The 19,206-nt window shown below is 41.2% G+C and overlaps 1 protein-coding gene across 2 annotated transcripts in view; it reads left to right on the top strand.

Moving 5' to 3' along the window:
- The window catches only part of shisa7b (shisa family member 7), a 51,310-nt gene extending 32,163 nt beyond the window's left edge, over positions 1-19,147 (top strand). The window contains exons 7-10 of one of the 2 annotated variants that reach the window (XM_085261625.1): positions 769-837; positions 4,316-4,537; positions 12,779-13,160; positions 13,944-19,147. In XM_085261625.1, the coding sequence (XP_085117751.1) occupies positions 769-837; positions 4,316-4,537; positions 12,779-13,160; positions 13,944-14,379 (1,109 nt within the window). In that variant the 3' untranslated portion in view covers positions 14,380-19,147. The remainder of the gene's footprint in view (positions 1-768; positions 838-4,315; positions 4,538-12,778; positions 13,161-13,943) is intronic. The other variant, XM_085261626.1, reaches the window with a different exon arrangement.
- The last annotated feature ends 59 nt before the right edge of the window (positions 19,148-19,206 follow it).

The raw sequence follows: 19,206 nt of genomic DNA, 5'->3' as shown, positions 1-19,206 counted from the left end.
AAAATGGTAAGAGCGCCTTGTAGTACCAAAGCTTCACATTTTAGCAACTGCAGAAATTATGAAACTAGATTTTTTGTGTAGTTTACAGACAGGAGCTGAGAAATCTTTTTTTTTTATTGTTGAATAACAATTCAGCTTTTGAATTGCTAGAAAACGGCAGTGTCTTTTCAGTCTCTTGTGTCCAACGGTTACTCTAAAGCTCAGCTTGCAATCATAAAAAGGGAAAGACGGTGAAAATCTGCACTTTAAAGAGTTGGAACTTTGCTTTAAAAGGACCCACTGTGCATGTTTCCAACTCTAGAGGTGCTTTGTATGAGTCACAGTTCAAAATAATTGTTATTTGTAACATTTGAAAAACCTTTATTCTCATTGGCTGCCACTTGCAAAGAGACTTTAATAGCAGGTGGGTGTGGCTTCTACACCTGAGATGACCGTTTAAGGATATTCGTGTGCTGCTTCACAATGCAAAGTAAAAACCAAACGACCTCACTTTTGCCAGTGTTGCATAAAAGATTTAATCTGGGGGTTGCCAGTTCGATTCAGTTAATTGCGACAACCTTTGTCATTTAAATAAGAAATGCAAAAGTCAGCTCATTCCTGGAGGGACTGAGTCTGTCTCTTTTCTGTCCTCCCCTCTCACTGTCCTGTCTCACCCACTGTCTCTCTCTCTCTCTCTGTCTCTTTACTGACACAAATGCTTACTCGACATGCCTCCCGTGTCTCTCGAGTGGCTGTCCCATCAGTTTGTCGGCTCTGCTCTCTTTGCAGCTGGGAACTTGCACCATCATTTTAACCAGCAGGGGTCTGCTTCCAGCCCCAAACACTCTGCTACCATCGGTAAGCCTCGTGGTTAGCAGCCCAGTGAGCCGGACTCGCGGCCTCACCTCCACCACTGTCTGTCTGTCTCGATGTCAGTATGACGGCCTGTTGTGCTGCGCTCTTAAAACAGCTGTGCCATTGTCAACCCCACCCTGTGGCTACGCGCAGATTTGTGCTCGAAATCACAGCGTGCTGTACGTTTCCAGTGATTTCCCCCGTCACACGGTTGTGTTGAATCTGACAGATCTTTCATAAGAGTGTGAGCTTAAACTTGTCTGGCCTGCCCTTTGCTTAATGCAAGCCCGTCTTCCCTATTCACTCACTCCCCCCCACAAGCCTGCTTCCAGATGTGCTTGTTCGTCCTTCCTCCTCTCTCTGTGCAGCAGTGATGTGCAAGTGTGATACCAAACTTCGAAGGAGGTCACCGCTTTAACCCGAGTCTGTTTTCGCAGGCTTTACACGAAGAAAACAGAAAAGCAATGCTAGCGCGAGTGATTCATCTCCACCAAAGGTCATTGTGCTGCACCCAGGAAACACATGAACTCCTACTGCAAGTCAGATAATTATCTGCGAAGGCTGATTTTATGCCTCTAACATGACTCTGACAGGATACAGGATAAGGTTGCCATGGAAATATGATGGTGTTGATGGAGATGAGCATGATTTCCATTTAACTTTTTAAGTTGTTTCAGTGCCAGTTTTTGCAAGCTATTACACCTACATGTGCCCCTCATGCAGCGGATTACACAAGAAGGCAACAGCAAAGAGTAAAACCGGCTGAGAGGACAGCAAATATTAACCAGCAAGTACAATTACATCATCATTTTCAACTTAATTCATCTAAGGAGCGACACTACGGGGCAAAAAGTGTAAACATTTTGTATTATTACATAAAACTAGTCAGTGACTTACATTAAAGATAAAGTTTTCTGGTCCTAGAAACACAGAGAGCACAGAAAAATTGAAAAGCAGCATATGCAAAAGACACTAATGTCTCTATTGGTGTATCTAAATATGCATGAGTTTTATTGCATAGATTTCAAGAGTAGAAATCTGAATATCAGATAAAGGCAGATTTTATTGGAGGAGTTAAAGGTGCAGTTAGAAATGTGTTTGTCTTCATCACTTTCTAAATCAAAACCGTCAATAGACAAAATAAAACATATTTTTAGGAGTAAATTGGTCTATAAATGAGCCGGTTTACACATCTTGGGGTTTTGATGATGACTGTGATTAACCATTAAGCTAAACCTGCCAATCATAAGGTAGGTAAACCCCAAGACATTTCCTACCTTATGCAAAAACCCGACACAGTCAAAAAAAACCTAAACAACACGGTTTTTGCTTTTTATGTCTTTCCTTACAAAGAAACTATTAAATATATAATTTAGCGTTTGCTGTATTTAATCTAAATTCAGCCATTTTGTGCAGCGCTGTGTGATTTAACAGGTCTAATACATCACAAGGTTGTTATAAAACTATGTGACATTTTAGGTATGTGATTGAGGGCCGCACAAGAAAATGCACGCGCCTTTAGGTTTGGAGTAATAGCTTATGTGGGTAATTATTGTTTTCTGTGCCGGTTTATAGTTTTAAACCATTAGTGAGGTGACATTTGTTGACACCAGCTGTGCTTTTCAGTGTTAGGAAGGTTTAGTCAGCTGTGATGACTAAAGAGAAATGTTCCCTTGGTTTGCTTCTGCACTGTTATATCATCAAGTGGATGAATAAAATGTACAGATTTAGTGTATTTGTTACGTTCACGTGCCTCACTGCTCCCCCGTGAACTGCATTTTGTCAACCCCCGGTCTAAGGGGGCATTACTTGTTAATGCAAATTATGGGGAATCGTCTTGGGCCAGGAAACAACCAGACACACAGGCACAAATTAGGAAGTACAAACCTAAAATTAACAAAATAAAAATAAACTGTAGGCTGTTGGATAAAGGAGATGCCCTTCACTTCAAGTCTTTGATATATTTGAACTTTCAGTCCCAAGAATTTTGATGATTTTACTTCAGTTGTGCCGGTTTGTACTCAATATTTTTGATTCTAAAGGTGAGATTTTAGACTTTAGAACCTCCTTTGCATCACTTGTCTGGTTCCCTCCTGTGTTAAAGTTACCAGCCTCCTGGTACAACACAATCACAAACCCCTCAACTCTCTGAGTCACATACTCGGCTCACACTGAGCAAAGTTCATTTTTCCCGGACACCATTACCAAACCTCTGTCAGCCATCGTAGGTGTTCAAAAAAAAAAAAAAAAAAATCAATTACCTCTCACTCATGGAAATTACCAGGCTAATTTAGCATGGTGGCACAAAAACACAGAGCAATTGGTAGGACATTTGATGCTTTCTACCTTTTATTTCCTCCACAGCCTGCATCCTGCTGCTCAGCTCCTGCTTTACAGCCATATGATCTCAGAGCTCAGAGCTAGCATTGCTTTTTCCCCACCGTGTGTGTGTATGTGTGAGTGTATGTAGAATTCACGGTACAGAAGTCGATGTGGCGTGTGTTCCCTGGGTGGCACTTAACAGAGACAACATTGGCCATTATTGCCCATTACTGTCAATGGTCAATGACCAGTATATGTCCTGCAGTTATCTTAACAAGATCGCAGCCCATAGCTGTTACCGCCCCGAATGGACTCACCATTGATTATATCTGCGTCTAAGACAGGAAGCAGCAGCAAATGGCCACAGTTACGCAAGCTTTAATCGCTGCTTCATAGTTTTTCCTCACATTTCTAACCTTTCAAACATCCTCTGCTGACATTTAGCAGTCAATCGAGCTTCTCAGATTCCTCTGTAATGCTAATCCAGCGATGGCTGGCATGTGTTTGTCCACTGCAGATGTGTCCCTCTGTCCTCTGTTTGAATGTACAGATCCGACACATGTCAGGTGACCTGTGCGCACCTACATGTTGGGTCATTTCCACTGCTGTTTGTTTGCTGTTTGGAAACTATGAATGTACTTGTACACCTTATGATGTAATGGATATGAGTATACGTGCCGCAAAACAGACACCCCTGCCCCTCCCCCATACCGCAAACCTTACATAAGACAAATCATTTTTTATGTCTATTGATCGCTGTGCTGCTTTTGCACTTTGCATAAATGTGAATATGTGCGTGTGCTTGAGTGTGTAGATTCCTGAAGCTATCAGTGTATTTCTGTGTATTTACATGTGGCTGATACGTTCGTCTTATTGAGCCTCAGATGAACAGCACAGAGTTGTATTAATAGATGGTCTCCATGGAGCTCAGAGACACTTCCTGTTTACTGATAGTTAACCAGCTTGTATAATCTTCTCTTGTTCTCTCTTTCACTTCTTCTTTTCCTTCTCTTTGTTCTTTTACACTTACACATCATTCCTTTCATCCTCCAAACCTTCTCTCTCCTTCATTCTCCTTTCTCCCCCTCATCTCCTCCTCACTTCTCCATCTATCTCTTCTTTCCTTTTTCCACCTCTTTCTGTCTTTCTCTCTCTCAAGAGCGTGGATCCCGCATGAACAACACCCCCCAGCTCACTTCCGGGCCCACCCTGATTTCTGGTAGCAGCAAAGGTGCGGGAGGCGGCGGCGGCAGCGTCTTGAGACACAACAGCAGCCACCCGTCTTTTTCGCACTCCTTCCACAACCTGGCTCAGCTGCCACCGTCCTACGATGCAAACATGAAACCTGAGATCAACCGCTACAGCTCGCTGAAGAGGCTGGGTGAGTCGCTGGGGGAGATAAAGGGATGGAAAAGGAGGAAAAAGGGAAACCGGAGTGAGGGATGAAGTGGGACTGATTGAGCGTTCAGGACCACTGGGAGCTTTCAAGTGAAACAACGCACACAAGGCCTCAGCTGTGTCTGATTGGTTCTTAAGTGTTGATGATTACACTACAAATTTTCAAAGAAATCATTACTTTTTATTATGAAAAAAAGCAAATGTAGTCATACAAAGATAAATTAAAAGTTTATACTTTGAGACTTTATAGGACGTAGTTGTGAATCACAAAAAAGAGCAACTATAGCAGATTGATTTGGAAGTTTCAAAAAAGACCAAGTTTGGCCAGAAGGCAAAGAAGGGGCTGTAACACCGGCCCCGCAAAACACAGAAGATAACAGTTTTCTGTGTTCAGAAAACTGCTGATTAATCTTCACAGCACCTACGATGAGGACAGAGCATACACAAAAACATTATCTGCATCTGTTTGTCATAAAGTGAGGACTAGTAAGCCGATGATGGACTCTCAAAACTTCGATCGCTACACTTTTATTCACTTTATGGCATCTTTCATTTGACCCTGCCTGCAGGAGAATTCCTCCATCTTTTAGTGTAAAATCCATCCATGTTCTTAGCAGCTTGTCCAAATAAGATTACAGAATGGCTGGAGTCTGTCCCAGCTAACATTGAGCAACAAGTGTTGTACACACTGGGCAGGTTGCCAGTAAACTAGAAGTGTGCAATTCCTGGAGAAATTGCAATAAAACATATATTCTATTAATGCAAATGTCTTTAAACTGACATTTAAATCTAAAATATCTCATAAAAACCAGAAAATGCCGTGCTCTCCTTTAAACTCAACCCTGCAGGTATCACAGGCAGAGAGAGGACGGCTGCTGTCAGCCTGCAGCAAAGTTTAAAAGAAATGCACCAAATTTAAAGTAGAAAGCTAAACAAGCAGTTTGTCAGTGTGACAGTGGAGCTGTCACGCCTTCCCCCTTTTCACTGTGCCCAATTCCCAGATATTGTCAGTGGAGTGTGTCATCACTGATCACGTGTGTTTCTGTTTTTGGTGTATTTTGGTAGCTGAATTCAACCAGACTTAATTCGTTTAATTGTTTTGCCTCTGATGAGTCCTCAGTGTTCCTGGGACTCAGCTGGTAACCAGTGGGAGTGAAGACATGTTTGATTAGGTCCAGAGCAGAGAGTGACTGGGGCAGAAGCAGGGGAACGTGAGAGAGTGATTTCTGTAGTATTTTAGTATTTTCTTTAGTTTTATTTTAGTTTCCTTGATTGATTTTTTTTTCTTTTGCTGTTAATTACCATGTTTTCGCACATACTCCTGCCTAAAGATTGACTTCTTCTGCATCCCTTTAAAACTTTTTGGTGTCAAACACAAACTGCCCGTCATCTGGGGTCTCTGCATAACAGTGACACACACTTTTGTGTTTGTTTCCTCTTGATTATACTGTGCTGCTGCTATGCTGATCAACCTGGGGGCAGACGAAGTAGGTGAAAATTGGCTTTTCTTGACGTTTAAAGTTACTGAACAGCTGAACAGGGGTTTGATTTTGATTAAACTAATTGCACGGGTGTTTACTTGAAAATGTTATGTTTCACTCAACCTGGATTGACTGTTTCAGTCGTGTCGCCTCCTCCTCTTTGCCGCTCACTGTCAGAGAGTCCTGATCACTGATGTCGTATTATTAACCTGTTGAGGAAAAACTGAGACTGATTGCGCTGATTCTCATTAAAGTGGCTGTAAATACATTTTAGTCCTCGCAGATCTGTTTTTAGTTACAGACGCGAGTGAAATGGTGTTACTGCACCGTCAGCTTTACTCTTTCCCATATTCACGACTTCACTTTCTTTATAAGTTCCCTTTAATGTGAAAATACTGACTGCATGAAGAAAGTATTTGCTAGGGAGGGTTCAGTTCAGCTGGTTTGCTATACGGATGAACTCATAACTGAGGTCGATAGAAATAGTTGGTTACGTTACTGTTTGATTTTTGGTCATCCAAATCCCAAATCATGTCTCTGCCAACTAAACTGTGAGCAGGTTTTATTCATATAAACTGGCCATGACTGTGTTTGCATTTTTGTGGCCTGGTTAGTAAAATTTCAGGCTGCTGATTCTGCAGGGAACCTAAATGATGGTACCAGGCATGGCCACCTGAGTTTGTGACAAATAATCATCTCAGTGTGTTGTCTGAATGTGTAAACTGCTTCTGCTAAACAGCCAAAGACATGGAGAAGAAGATGGAGTTAGATGGATGATGAGATGAGGGAGAATTGAGGAAACAGTGGGGGAAAAGAGGATATTAAAGAAGAAAGAAGGAAGGGAGGAGGAGAGGAAAGATAAATGAAGTTGAAGGAGATGGGAAGGCAGCATGGTAACATGAGGCAGGGTGAGGGTAGAGAAGCAGGTTTGTTAACCAGAAGAGGAAAATCAGGGGAAGGCTGGCTGGGTGAATAAGGATGCAGCATTAATGGGGGAAAAGAGATGGTAAGGAAGATGGAGATGCTGTGAGCTCGAGTGAGCAGACTGAGAAGAAAGGAGAGAGAGGCAGTGAAAGAAAGGAAGAAGGGATTTGAAGGAAAAAGAGATGTGGAGGCAGGGGGAGGGGCGTTGGCTGGCTGGTCCGCAGGGGCCTGGCTGCCTTCGACGGAGAAGAAAAGACGTTGGAGAGGCAGTGGCTGGTCGCCTCTCTCGCCCTGTGATTGCCGAAGACTGCAGGGGGAGGGGAGTCGCCTCTGCAGGCTGAGTGATGGATTGTTACTACGTGGGGGGTCATATGTGTGCGTGTGTAAGCGGTGTGGCGCTTCGTGAACATGGAAGCATTAATGAGGTGGAAGAAGAGTCCAGATGAGATTCTTTACTATTTCAATTCAATCAAAATAAGGAAACACTTCAACAGATAAAAAGGCTTCCTCACATCAGAGAACAGAAACCTTCATATTCATGAATGAGCATCTCGGTCGATGTCCTGCAGCCTTTTTAAGGAAATTTCGAAAAATCCCAGAGAGAAGCAGATGCCATTCCCATAATTCACCTCTTTATTTTCTCCTTTTTCTTCTTCTGTTTGGTCACCATGTTTTTTCTCTCTCTTTTGTTGTCCCTCCTTCATATAATTGCACTTCCTCAAATGACTGAGCACATTAATTTATATTGCAGGCGGCCGTGTTCCTGCAGCATGAATGAGCACTGCATTTTGTTTGATAATTAGAAATCACCTCTAGATAATGAAGAAAAAACCAAGGAAAACATTTGCAGTAGAGCTGTAGCATGCACTTCACTTTGACAGAGTGTTTTCTGAGGTTTGTGTGCAGGTGGCTCTGTTTTCTCTCTCTGCTCCATGACTGAGAGACGATGCGAGGGAATACGTGCAGGAGTTTAGAAAAACTGCATATTTTTAATTTTAAGTGAAACTTGCTGATTTTGTTTTGTCCTTTTTTCACACTCTAACCAATCGTGGTAGATGGCTGCCCCTCCCTGAGTCTGAATCTACTCAGAGATTTGTCTGATTGACTTCTTCCTCTGATAACGTAGGATCTTTTATTTAAAATATAACGCACTTATGGGTAGCTGTTGTTAACTGGTGCTGTATAAACAAATTGAATTTAACAGAATAGCTGGAACCAGGAAATGTACAGGGTTGGTGTGTTTTATGGAGGAAATTTCAAACTCACAATGACAATCAAAGAAGTGAAATTCAAACTTCCAATGAGCAAATTAGTTACTGATAACCTACACAGATCAGCTGGCTGTGTGTGAAAACGTCTCAGCCCATACCCACATGAGAAAAGAAAAAGGAAAAACACTATGATACACTAATGTAATGCTGAAAAGCTGACTACATGGAGTTACATGAACTGACTACATGAACAGAAGAAGCTCCACAGGTTGCATATACACGCGCACACACACACAGCTTAGCTAATCGTAAACAGGTGTGGCAGATTCAACAGAGGTGGAAGTGTTGCGGGAGAAGCAGACAGTTGGAGAAGAGGGATCACTAACAGAGACAGGAAGTAACAGTAACAGCAGGAAATGACTTAAACGTAAACATGAACAAAATCCCCCAAAAATGATGCAGTCAAAGACGATTTTTCATGGCAGTGTTTCCTAACTGAGAGAAGCGACCCGGAAGCATCCGTGTAGAGCTGGTCAGATTCTCCAAATACTGAGGAAAGGTGCACCAGTGCTTCCTGTGTTACCTCGTTTAGCAGTGGACTGGAGCATCCTTTATGAAAGGACTCGAGCTATTTCCATCCCAACGTTCATACCAACACACCATCTGACACATAAACTGATGCAGATTGTAGAAATGTTACTTGTAGTTTTCCAGTTCATGCCAGAGCTGAACTCAAAACTTCTGTAGTAACCTCTTTATTTACGCCTCATGTGAAGAAAGTGGATTTATATAAACTCTCTAAATCCAGAGTATGAGTTATGTTAATTAATCAAAGTGCATTTAAGGTCCAGGCTGCATTGGTAATGTCTGTTCTCCATTCAGGATTATCGTGAATGAACTTTCACTTCAATCAGCTGGAAAAAGTGGGGTAATATGCTGATTTAGTACTCTGAGGTTCAGGTCCTTCTAAAATCACATTTACCTTTTCTTCACCTGATGTTTTCCACTAATGACAAGAAAGAAGAAAAGGAGGTAGGAGCTATTTTTTTAGACTAACTTCACCCCAAATGCTGAAGTGCCCAAAATCTGCTTTTTTTCTAATGGCCAGCAGGGGGCGACTCCTCTGGCTTTGAAAGGAAGTGCAATGAGAAATGTACAGGAAAAACCGGAAACACTCTACCTTTCAAATTTCAAGTCATATGAGCGTGCAGTGTTTCTTTTGGTCCGTTGTCTTTTACCAGGTTTGATTTCAAAATGCTCAGCTAGAAGCTTTACATCACGATGTCGCAGCCAGTCATTGTGGCTACGTTTAACTTCAGTCAATGTTGCTCTTAAGTTTCAGACATCCCAAAGATAACTTGCCTTAAGCTGTAGCTCACGTTTGACATTATACTACTGAATCTACTAAGGACTGTAGGATCTGACTACACCAGACTTGCAGTGATGGCAGCGAGCACTTTAAACATGAAGCAGTCACTTTGTCTGTGCTGGATGATTTTATTTCCCAGACACTGATCGCTTTCACAGAGGAATGTAAAACCCTTTGTTAAGCAGATTCAGGCTGAATCATTCATTCACTTCTACTTGTCTGATTATTAGATTCCTGCTTTTTCAAAGAAAACCACCCTGAATGTCAGTTTTGGTGAAACACTCCTTCAAATGGAGAATAAAAAGTTGTCATTGTGACACATAAAGAGGGAATATGGCCTCCCGTCAGCCTTTCTCTGAAACGTGATCCTTTTGATGCCGTTCCCCAGACGGCGCTGCAGAAAGGACACTGATAAAGGCTTCTTTGTCTAAGGAGGGCAGCCAGGGAGAAACCTTGAGATAATTTAGCCTTATTGGAGGGGAGTAAACAGAGAGCGTGAGGGAGAGTGAGGAGAAAGACTGAGAGGAGGGAGAGGTTGAGGACAGAGAGAGGAAAGAGAAGCAGAGAGAAAAGCCTGAACAGCGAGGAGAAGGTGAAAAAGCAACAACAACTAGACTGAAAAAAAGAAAAGTGTGGAGAATAGTGAAGACAAAGAGGCAAACAGAAGGAGGGGAAGAGACCTGAGAGGGAGAGCAAAGAAAAGGAAAGAGGGAATGCAGAGGTAGAGAGAGGTGGCTGGTTAAAGGTCAGCTTTAAATTGGCTCTTGGGGAGCTGCTTCCATGGAAATGCTTTGAAGATTAAAGTGGGCTCGGGCTACGCACAGAAGCACTGCTTCTCACTGTTAGTGAAACTGACTAACTGCTTCCCTCTCCGTCATTCCTTTCTTCTGTCTTTACGTTGTCCCTCGACTTCTTTGTTTTCACATCATTTATGCTGTGAAACATCTTCTTTCGCCGCCTTTAAAGCCTATTTTCACCTCACGTCCTCTCTGTCTTTGGCCTTGAGCTTGTCTTCTACCTTTATTCTTTTATGCCTCATGCAATATACAGCGTATCTCTCCTTTTGCATTATCCATTTGTGCCTTCTGTCTTTGTCCTCCTGTGACAAAATGTCTTTCTCACTTTTTCATTTCCTCCTTTCTCTCTTGGATTCTTCTTTCTTCTCTTTCAAGACATTTAAGGTCAGTTTCTTGCTACACAAGACATTTCTTGCTCTAATTTGTTCGCCCTTTCTGATATTATATTTTCTTTCATTTTCACCTGCTTCTCCCTTTTTATTGCTCCACTCTTTATCTGATTCTCACAGTCTCACAAGACCATTTAGTAGCTTTATAGCTTTATTATGTCAGTGAATTTGAGCTCTTTGCATGATCTTCATGAGCAGGTCTTTGATACTTTTTTCCTGCACGGACGCATTAAAATTTTTAGTAAACGATTTTAATTTCAACATCTCTTGATGTTGATGAAGATCATAATATTTTATTACTGCTGCTCTCCAGCTACTAAATGGACCTCTCAAGATGTGTTTTCTCTAAATCTCTTGTCTTCCTTATTTTAACTGAAGCCATATTCACACATGAGTAACTAACAGTACCACCGAGCCACATTTTTGGGATCTGCAGTTGTCCTTTCTCACATGTAGCAGACAGCAGGGGATCGTTTGCTGCCTCTCGTGACTAGAAATACTGTTTTCATGAGGATGGAGCATGTAGGAGTCATGACACATGACGCCCACTTGCACACTTGTGAATTCACAGGACAGTTACTTGCACCATTGTCACATGTGCACAGTCGGACATTAAAACAGAGACATTATTTAAGGAGGCATTCAAAGATCTATGGGAAAATAGATGGCAAAGAGGCCATTAGGTAGCTGTTCTACTGACGGATGCCCTCATTAACAATTTAAATGTCATTGCTGTAGTAAACATGAATGTAAATGCAGTTTTTTAACCTTTTTAAACAAAGGCTTAAAAATATTGTATTGGAATTAGCACGATGTTTGAACTGAGTCATTAGGGACACCATAACGGTGTGAATCTGTACTTGAATCTTGTATCTTCCCCTCTCTGAGCCTGCTTCTGCCATAGGTTTCTTCCTGTTAAGAGTTTTTCCTTCCCACTGTCACCCAGTGCTTTTTCATAGCGTGCCATCTGATTGTTGGGGGTTTCTCTCTATTTTTGTAGCCTATTTACCTGACAATATAAAGCGTCAGGAGTAGACTGTTTTGATTTGATGCTATATACATTTTTCCGGACATCACTAAACTTTTGAAGCGGATTCAATACAAATGGGGTTTTGAACTGCACATAGATTGAGATTGAGCCGCACATACATACGGCTCACTCGCACGTCATATATCAAACACAGCCTCTCAGTTTAAGCTGCCACATTTCCCATCTCTCTTTCAGACCTGATGGAGTCGGTGCTGCCCTGCATGCTCTTTCAACACCTCCACCACACCAGCATCCACCTCCAGTGACATATTTAATTATCACTTCCTCCTAGCATATTTGTGCTTTGTCCTTTGTCTCAGTCATCCAGGTCATAGTAATCTTAAGTGTTCAGTCAAAGGCTTTTTGAAGAGGTTTCACCTCTCATCTGAAAGGCTTCATCATTTCTAAAAGCTGGGTGGATTCCTTTAGTTTTCCCTTATACTTTCTGTTTTCTTGGCCGGTTGAGTTTTTACAGTGAGTGATGACAATGGACCCTGGATGCAAAACTAATGGGATACCTCATATATGTGTACAGTAGTAAAAGATGCATGATACTGCCAATGTAGCCAGCAAGCTTAGATTATACATGAAGGCATTTCAAACCTAAACCTGTATTTTTTCTTAAGACTTGCAGGGGGTGTTGTATAAAAGAGAGACCCTTTCCTGATGAGTTCATGGCCTCTACCTTGATTAATACAACATGAGCAAATTGTGGTCCCCCTCTTTTTTCACAGCAAGCTTGTGGAGTAATGTGTTGTCCATGTTATCTCCAGTCCCATAAAGGCAACAACTTCTGATTCTGTGAAAGTTTTGTTCAGTAATCAAACTTTAAATTTGTAACAATGTATCTTTATGTTAATTCCAGAGACTTACCTGAGAATGACTACAGTGATTACACCTTTCCTATCAAACCAAACAATCAGCTGTATATAATCATCAATAATTATCATTCTGTGTTAATCATCAACATACAAAATAGCTTTTTACATATTACACATTTCTCTTTGTGTTTTTGTGAATCAGAGAAAGAACTTGATGAGTATTCCAGCTACTACAACTCCAAGCGCCGCTCCAACAACGCTCCGCCCTCCTTCTACTCCTCTCAGCACCACCTGCCCTTTGGAGGGGACTACACGCTGGGATCCAGAGGCACGCTACCACTCCATGGCTCTCGGCCCCACCTCCACATGCCGCCCTCCACCCCCAACCCATACCCGCTCCCCTCCCAGACACATTACACCAGCTCCAGCTTCGATAGGCCACCACGCCGTGTCCGTTCCCAGGACCAGCTGCTGGCATTTGGGGAAGGCAACACTCTGTCCCGCCTGTCCAAGAACCAGCAACACCAGTACTACAAAGCCATGATGAGCACCAGCAGGAGCTCTACATCACAGACGCTCCGCAGGTGAGATCGGGGATAAGAGGTGAGGTGTGATCAGATAGGACAAAGAGAAGCAGCAGATGAAATACTAAAGACAAAGGAGTCAGATCAGAGAAGAGGAAGACAAGAGAAAAGAAGGGATCATAGAGATATGAGATGACATGAGAAGATGGAGGTGAGATGAGTCAAATCCCATTAAGAAAACACAAGAACAAAGGGAATCAGGGTGTAATATTTAATCAGTATCAAGAGTGGGACAGTTTCATCAAAGTTTATAGAGTCTGGCAAAGTGAGGGTTCACGCTATTAAATTTAGGTAACAAAAATTCTGTTTGGGATATATTAGAGGTCCCATATTATACCTTATTTAACTAGTTAAAATCGTATACGTCCTAAAAGTAATCTTTAAAGTTTGAGCTTGACACAGTGTAGCTCATCCATCCTTCAAAACACAGCTTTGATTTTAGTGCTTTTCCTAACAGGCTGTCTCGTTGTCGGTACTCTTAAATAAAATGAATTCCAGCTGTGCCTTTCTGCCATTTCCATGAATACCCATAGACTAACCATTATCATCATGCAAAGCTACTCTAATAAATAAAAACATGGAGCTGAAAAAGTGCATTATACTTCAAATTTCCACAATTTAAGATGGTCCCCCTTAGAGTTGTCGTGATACTAGAACTTTGAATTCAATTCCAATACCCAGGAAAGTACTCTATACCATTTTCAAATCATAAAGCTTCCAGTAAAATTAATATTCAAATATTGTAATACTTTTATGACACTGACAAGAAGTCTGTGTTTCCAGGTCCCATGAGCGGCTCCTGGTCTCCCCTGACCGTCTGGAGGACCGGCTGATGACGATGGGTCTGCTGCCGGGAACGAGTGAGCGAGGGGGAGGAACCGGGATGGTTCCCACCATGGGCCGGCTCAGCCACCACCAGAAGGCTCAGTCACAGCAGAACATTTGTGTCACGCCATCCATGGACCGCCACCACATGATCAAGATGAACTCCCACCCCACATCAGGCCACGAGCACGACCGCAGCACCACGACCATGTCCGGCATGGGCATGCACGGTGGCTGGGACTCCCACGGCGGCACAGGTGGAGGCCACCCCAACGCCCGACGTATGGCTTTCGCCAGCAAGAGGCAGAACACGATTGAACAGCTGCACTTCATCCCCGGAGGAGGTGGAGGCCAGGGACTCCGGACTGGGAGTAAGAATGAGGTGACAGTGTGAGAGGAAGAGTGGTGGAGAAGAGGTGCAGATGAAAAGAAGCTGAAGACCAGATGAAGAGAGGGAAGCAGCGAGGTTTTTAGTGTGAAGATATGAGCAGGAAATGGCAAAGAAACAAGCAAGTGGTTTGATATCAGCTGGCTCCCTCACAGGGCTGCTCTCAGCTGCACACAGCCCCCTTCATAAAATAAAAAGTGGTGGATGGCAACATTAGTGAGTAAAGCCAATTGATTCTCTCTTTGTCACTTGTGTATTGGAAAAGAGAAATTTCACCTATTCTTTGTGAAGAGAAGACAAATGCCCAAGTAAAGAGCAAAAAAAAAAAAAGAAAAGAAAAAAGCAGTTAAAGGCTGCTGGGTATTCGCTGTGACTTTTATTGAAGGATATCCACTGAGTCAAATTTGTTGAATTGTCCTTGAGTTTTGTTGCGCTGTCCTCTGAGTCCTCGAGTGCTCCGACAGAAATTCATCCATCTTTGAATCCACTGTGGATGTCAGAGCGCCGAGGCAGAGGCAGACGGGTTTGCTTGTCAGTGTATTTATACAAGTATTTAAAACCAAACAAGTTGCTTTTGTATGAAATTAACCTGATACTATTACTACTACTAATAATAATAATAATATTAGCATAACTGAGCCCTGTAGGATTTTGTGTATACTTAGTTGAAAACATATTTATCCTTTAGCTATCAAAAGTAAAACTGCTGAAATAATGCAGCAGTTAACTCTCATTTGATTTCTTTATAGCTCGATTCACTCAAGCTAAAGATAAATAAATAAAATGAGCCGTTTAGAGACGAAAAGCAAGTCAAAGCGCTGCCATAAAGGCCCAGTCACACCAGCATTTCACGAAAACTCCCAAGAACTAAGTGCCAGTTAATGATAAAGGGAAGGATAAAAATAAAGAAGGTTGAGGAGCTATTGTGAATTTCTCAAGTTGCTACTTCTAAAACATTTTGAATCCAGATGTTCGCCTGTGTTTCTGGTGTGACCGGGCTTTACAAGTGAAGTCCACTTTGCAGTATGATTTTAGCTGACTATGCTCTTGTACAGTGAAATCTAGTGGGTGTATATCATCTATGAAACATTGTGTAATTCGTAGGCTAAGAAAGTTTTGAACTGAGCCAATCTCATACATTGACTGACTGACCAAACATTCTTCAGCAACTGTAGGGTTTCCGCCAGTCTACCATAGACTTAGCAGCTTTTTAATTGACCACCTCCCACACTTTTATAAACAAAAGCTACATTTGTAACGTTAGCTAATGTATCTTATTATCCTGTTTTTATTGTTACCCATTTTTCAGATCAGCTAATAGTACAATAATTTAAAAAAGAAAATAGAAAACAATGTTAAACTTAAAGCATTAGCTTTGGTGGACATCTACTATTTACAAATGACAGTAAGCTACATGATTCCTAGCCATAAGTGAACAACTATAACCATATTGTGGGCTCTGTGGGTGGTATAGCACAGTAAAGTGGGAAAAAACACTCAATTTGTATCCAGAGATATAAAGTGAGAGCTAACTGCATATTAAGTCTGACATCATTGGGCATTTCTGGGTCCCAAAAGAAAAGAGTCATTGAGGAAACTTTGAGAGTTAAAAAATTCCAAATTCCAAGCTTGAATAAAAGGATCTGTGCGCTCGTTCTCCCAGTAAAGTTTAACATTCCAGCAATCATGGAAAAGAAGGTTTACTAAGCTGGAGTTAGAATTAGGTTAGTTGATCTTGTCAAGTGAAGCTAAGCTAGTTGACATATAACTGGTGCCATTTGCCATATAGAGCTATGTTTAGTCTAAAACAAACTAATATAAAGTCCAAGTTGAGGTTTCTCGCTGAGACCGATGTCTTCATTGAATCAGACCAAGAAGCCAAGTCCATCTTTTGTTTCCTATGATTTCATTGACCGGAAGAAGGTAATAAAAATGGAACGCACTTCACCTAAGATAACATCTGAGCCTCATCCATGACACAAGGTTATGAAAAATGTAAAAAGTCCTGAGCCTAAGTTGACTGCTTACACTGAAATCTTAGTCGGCACGCTAAATATTTTGTGTCTGAGACACCGTTAGCTCATGGCTAGGATAGCTAGCTTTGGAGGAAAACATTTTAATAGTTTCTGATTTTTGGTAAAGTGATTTTGGATGGCAGTTATTAAGATTTCAGATGGAGCTGCAATCATTTTCAAAAACCAAAAATCCCATTTTAACACCATTAATTTTACATTTGGACCCAGAAACAGGGTTGTTTTGTTATCGCTCAACAAAATGGCCAAAATGTTTCTGCTATAGGTGCAACATCAGCAATGTTAAATGGTGGCTGGGGTCGACAACTTCTCTGGCGGAAACCCTGAACTGTTCAAAACTTTTCATGGCAAGCTTGTAGAGGGGTCGAGGGCTTTGTTTCTGCCGCCGATTGGTATTAAACCAACCCTCCTGTACGTCTACAGCACCACACGTTTTCCTGCAAGTTCAGCTGCTCACCTCGTACGAAGGGGAAGGGTGGCAAATGGGTTTTAGGCGGTGGGGGGGGACAATGGACACTTCACACCAAGGGCTAAAATGAATTATCTTTGTGTGTCTATGCTCTGTACAGTCTCTGCTTCTCATTTTCATTTTTTCCTGTGAGTCGGGAGGCATGCTCGTGCATATTTTTCACAGATATTTTTATTTTTATTCTTCTTGCTTAGAGAGAAAAAAAATTTAAATGCAAGGAAATTGTGCAAAGCAAAAGAACTTTTGTGTACCATGTAAAGACACATAACCATTTTAAAAAGCTGCGGGAGAAGCGTTGACCATAATGATGTCATATTTTGTACATTTTTTTGGTTTTCTGGCTGTGAGATGGACCTTCTGGCCACGCTGGCTGGATATACCCTTTCTGGGGTTTCAAGAGAGGCCTTGTTTAAGGTTCCACTCTCGGGTTGTATTTCGATAAAGACAGACATGATTGATTACTGCGTGAAGCTTCCTGCCAGCCAGTTTTAGTGTTTTAATACATGTGCTCACGTGTTAATGGTTTATGTAGAAGTTCCCCCTCAATGACACTATGAACGCTATCATCATGAGCTCTCTTTCTTTCTCTTCTACTTAAACATGTATTTATTTTTTTAATCTCTGTGAGTTTTAATGTATAATCCTGGATTTTCAGTATTAAAAACTTTCTAGTGGAATTAAAAAAAAAAGAATAGAAGAAGAAAAACCCTTTGTATACACAAGAACAAAAAAGAGCTGATGCAATCATAGAGAAAAGAAGAAACGCATGACGGTGTCAGAAGCCAGTGTTGGTGATGTCATAGTGCTGACTTATGATGTCACGGCGTGTATGTGCGTACATGTACATGCGTCTGTTTTAGTTTGTGTGCCCGTGCGTGTAACTTTCTGTGTCTTCTTATTCTTCTTAGGAATGCTGAACCTCATTATTATTTATTTTTCTTCTTTTTGTTTGGACCAAACTCGGAGTACGTCTTCAGCACTCGAGTCACTGCGTGTTCATATCAAGCTGTAATGACATTTTGAAAGCCTGTCGTTCTTTTAAAAATTCATTTTTTTAAAGGGACATCATTCAGTTAGCTTTTCTTGTCGAGCTATGTTCATCAAAGTGAGGACTTTTCAGACATTTGAAAATGTAACTTACTGAAGGCTTATATTGTGTCAGGTTTTGGTGTTTTAATAGAAGCTGAGTGCTTTAATTTATTGGTGTTTAAGTTTGTGTCACTGAAATTTGAGTTTAAAGGTACTTTTTGTAAACTTTGATGTTTAAAAATTATTTAAAATGTTCCAAAATAAACAAAACTATGAAAAAGAAATGTGAAGAAACAACCACTGTGACTTTATATTTAAAACATGCACTGTTTGGGTGCATCAAGTGAAGCTGGAATGGGGTGCAAATAGTCTTACCTTTATTTGTCAAAAACAGCACATTTTTATTTATGACCAACCAACAGTTCGACTGCCTTGTCTTGATCAACAAATAGGTCCAAAATTATCAGACGTAACCACCGTGACGTCGCCCACTAGATGAACATTTTCAGTATCTGACCTGACTGAAAACCTCAATCAAATTCTCCCAAGGGTAATTACAAAAAGTACCTTTAATATATGTCCACAAAAGCTGTTTGTCTTTTAAAAGAAATGTTTTCATCTGAGAAAATTTTAAAGGCACAGAAGGTATAAAAAGCAGCTTTTTTTAGGTTGCAATACGGCCGAAAGAGGAGAACGTTAATTGCATTTAAAGGTTGTTTTTCTGTGGAGAGCAGTTGTTGCCGATGTGGAGCAGAATGTAAAGTGACCTGATTTGGCTGATTTTAGAACCATAAAAGAGCACGAGGCATAAAAATAAGAAGGGAGGGTGGATGTAAATGACGTGGGAATTCAGTTATATTTTTAATGTCTCGCTCATTTTTCCTCATACCTTCAAAAGTCTGATGCAGATGTTATAATCCATGTTCAGTTAATTGGTCCTCTGATCAAACTCTGTGTGTGTGTGTGTGTGTGTGTGTGTGTGTGTGTGTGTGTGTGTGTGTGTGTGCTAACCACTGGGGGGGTGTTGGCAGGCTTGGGCATATTTGTATTCTCGAAGCTACTCTGCATACCTCAAATTGTATAATACATTTATTTATTACATCCCCTTACATGTCTATTTCCAAGAATATCCAGACAAAGGTCTCACAGATGTGCAACCCTTTTGTTATTGGTGATCGATTCTTGCGTTTGTAGAAATCATACTGTTTAATTGATAATAACAATAAAATTAAATACCACTAAACTTTGTTTTTCTGTGTGGTGTGATTAAATATTACTTTTTTAATATTTAGGTCACATTTT

This window comes from Mchenga conophoros, linkage group LG22, assembly GCF_057382185.1.
Source record: "Mchenga conophoros isolate Kocher_MC1m ecotype Shallow Benthic linkage group LG22, M_conophoros_male_GT1.1, whole genome shotgun sequence".
NCBI classification, from domain to species: domain Eukaryota; kingdom Metazoa; phylum Chordata; class Actinopteri; order Cichliformes; family Cichlidae; genus Mchenga; species Mchenga conophoros.
Note: the sequence above shows the minus strand (reverse complement) of the source record. Positions and strands in the feature narration are given on the sequence as shown.